The sequence below is a fragment of the Osmerus mordax genome, chromosome 18 (assembly GCF_038355195.1).
Source record: "Osmerus mordax isolate fOsmMor3 chromosome 18, fOsmMor3.pri, whole genome shotgun sequence".
Taxonomy (NCBI): domain Eukaryota; kingdom Metazoa; phylum Chordata; class Actinopteri; order Osmeriformes; family Osmeridae; genus Osmerus; species Osmerus mordax.
Genome location: NC_090067.1, coordinates 10,572,898 through 10,575,974, shown reverse-complemented (window position 1 = coordinate 10,575,974; position 3,077 = coordinate 10,572,898). Strand labels below are relative to the sequence as shown.

The 3,077-nt window shown below is 47.5% G+C and overlaps 1 protein-coding gene across 1 annotated transcript in view; it reads left to right on the top strand.

Moving 5' to 3' along the window:
- Positions 1-3,077, top strand: part of LOC136962634 (juxtaposed with another zinc finger protein 1-like) — an 11,434-nt gene continuing 8,357 nt past the window's right edge. Inside the window, exon 1 of the mRNA XM_067256469.1 lies at positions 1-205. Coding sequence (XP_067112570.1) covers positions 91-205 — 115 coding nt within the window. The 5' untranslated portion in view covers positions 1-90. The remainder of the gene's footprint in view (positions 206-3,077) is intronic.

Genomic DNA, 3,077 nt, shown 5'->3' with positions numbered 1-3,077 from the left:
CCCCGCTCTGCCCCACTCTTACCCCAGACCCAAAGCCTCCCTTGCACCGCCCCGGCTACCGAACTCCAGTGGATGCACTAGCTTGCAAATATGACAGGCATCGCCGCTGCGTCGTTCTTCTCCAACTCCTGCAGGTTCGGGGGTTGCGGTCTCCAGTTCGAGTCTCTGGCCGAGCTCATCGTCCATATCGAGGACAATCACATCGGTGAGTCTGAAGGGGGTGAGAGGGAGGTTTCTAGCTAGGTGGCTAGCTTGATACGCACCGTAGCTAATAAACGGAGGCTAATGCTAGGCGAAATTACGCTAGGGCACGGCAACAAACTACCGACTGTCTAAACTGCATTCCGCTAGCTAGCTAGACTACGGACCAGCCTGACTCGCTGCGTCAAAATTATTTGCTAATTAGCTAGATAGCTACAATTGGTACGAGGCTCGAACATTATGTGTGTATTTTGCATTGTTCTTCTGCTAATATTGTTTGACATGGGTGCATAATGTCTCAAAGTGGTAAACTAAGCTTTAGCTCGCTTCTAGCTGGTAGCGTTTTTTGCAAGGAGACGAGGCAGTGTTTACGTTTAGGCCCATGTTGCAGTGCTGCGGAGCACCCATCGCGCTGATTGTTTATTGGGAATTCCGTGTCTGTCGCCATTGTCAACCCAAAGTGTCGCTTTCATGTCACTTTTCTTGAGCTCACCTTTGAAATGTATTCGAGTAGGCTGTGCATAATTAAGTGTAATTGTCTTGATTATGCTTGAATGCATCGTTGAATGCAATGCATTCCAACGTTTTTGTGTGAATGGAATGTTTGAATAATCCAGTGGTGTTATGCGTGGAATTAATTGAACTTGTTGCGTTATTGCACCGTTAGAAGCAGATCATACAAAATCTAAATGTTTCGACCCATATCCTCTCCAAATCAGCCCATTGAAATATAACTGACCTCACTAATTTTATGCACTCGTAATAGGCTATAATCCTACTGAAAATAATAGAATCAGTGTTGCAACAGTGACGCACGCAAAGATTAGATTTGTGTTTAGAATAATCAGATGATTAAACCTGTGCTTGAAATATGGGGCATCAAATTGGTCTCTTTCAAGCTAGGATGTGACTGGTGATAAACTCCACAGCGTTCTGAGGCGAGGTGATGACTCACACACATGGGCTGTTTGGGCCATTTGTCTCGTGAATTTGGCTATTAGTGGGGAATGGGGTAGAATACATTTCCAGACTGTTTGTGTAGAGTTGTCCTGGTAATAAAGAAGGCCTTGATTATGACCATGTCTGGTGTTGAACACAGTTTAAATATAAACATTTATTAGGTTTCCCAAATCCTGTTGGATTGACCTATACATGCCCATTCACGCTATGATTGGGTAGCGGGCACTGCAGTCATGAACCAAATGTTAGCTAACCGGTCCATGTGATTTTGACCTAAAGATGCCATGCAGGCTTAGCAGATCCATGTCCTGCTCTCTGAATGGAGTCTAGTAAAGGGGCGTGGTAAACGGATGCTCCACTGAGGCTGTCGCCATGGAAACTGGCTGTGTCTGAGGGGGATGGGGGCAGCCTATTGGCCAAGGAACAGCACACCTGCTGCCCTGCAAACAAAGAAGGCTTCGAGCCTGCCAGCTGTGGCAGGGATGTCACTAACGGTGATGTCATCACTCAGTGACAGCATGTAACAGAAAAGGGCAGCATGGAATAATAGGTAGATCCTTTTGTCCTATGCCCATGAGATGATTAACATCATCCGCAACATTAGCCATTAGCCACACAGGGATTGGAACTGGCTGTAAAGGAGCCGTTCATTCATATGTTATCCACTCATGCATGGCCTGGTATAGTCTATTTATTAGCCTTGTGTCTCGATCTGTTATTAAGGCTAGTGTGATCAGGATCAGGGGAATAGTGGCACTCACATAGTCAGTTATACACCAGTGGACAGGTATCTGATCCAGTCCGCACCTATCTCAGAAGGTCTGTCTGTCTCACTCTCACACACACACACACACACACACGCACACACACACACACACACACACACGCGTACCCGCCCCCACACACACACAATCACTTACATGCCCCCCCTTCCACACACACACACACGCACACAATCTGGCATCTCTGTCTAACCTTTGACCTTCCTAGTCAGCTGAGCAGAACCAGAGATCAGCTGTCACATCCCTGGGGTCAGAGAGTTGGCCACTCTGCTACTCTACAATGACTAAAGCAATCAAGATCAAGTGGGCTAGTCAGTACTTACTTACATGACTGATATCTGTTAAAAACAATCTTCACTGAGTCAAGGTTCTGGACAGTATGGAGGGATTTCGATGGAAATAGGTGCCTTGCCGCTAGCTGTACAACACTGCCTCCTTGTGTCTGAACAGTTTTTTCTTTCTATTCAAATTCACACCACTGAGCCAAAACATTATAACCTGTCTTCCAATATGCTGTTGGCTCGCCGTGTACCGCCAAAACAGCGCCAACCTGCCGAGGCATGAATTCTAGAAGACCCCTGAAGATATGCTGTGGTATCTGGCACCAGAACGCTAGCAGGGGATGGCCGGTCAGTTGTGAGGGGGAGCTGCAGTGGGCCGGACTGCTTGGTCCTGCACATCCCACAGATGTTCAGTCAGATTGAGATCTGGGGAATTTGGAGGCTAGGGCGACACCGTGAAGACTTAGCCGTTCCCAAACTACGCATTGTAGCAGCGAGCATTATCCGTTTGAAAGAGGCCACTGCCATCAGGGAATACCATTGCCATGAACGGGTGTACCTGGTCTGCAACAACATTAAGATAGGTGGCATAAGGTCAGATGAGTCTGTTTATGTCTGTGTGGCAGGGCGGATGCAGTAGTCTAAGGTGTCTCAGTAAGGTCTGAGGAATGTAGTGTTGTCATTTGTATTGCTGTTTGCCACAGTTTTGTTTTCCTTCCTGCACAGGCTCATACCTGTCTTTCAAACACCTGCATACCTAACCCTCTCTCTCTGCTCTGCGCTGAGAGAGGGAGGGTGCTAGAAAGGGAGGGAGGGAGGGAGGGAGAGGCAGAAAGAGAGCCATAGTTGTCCT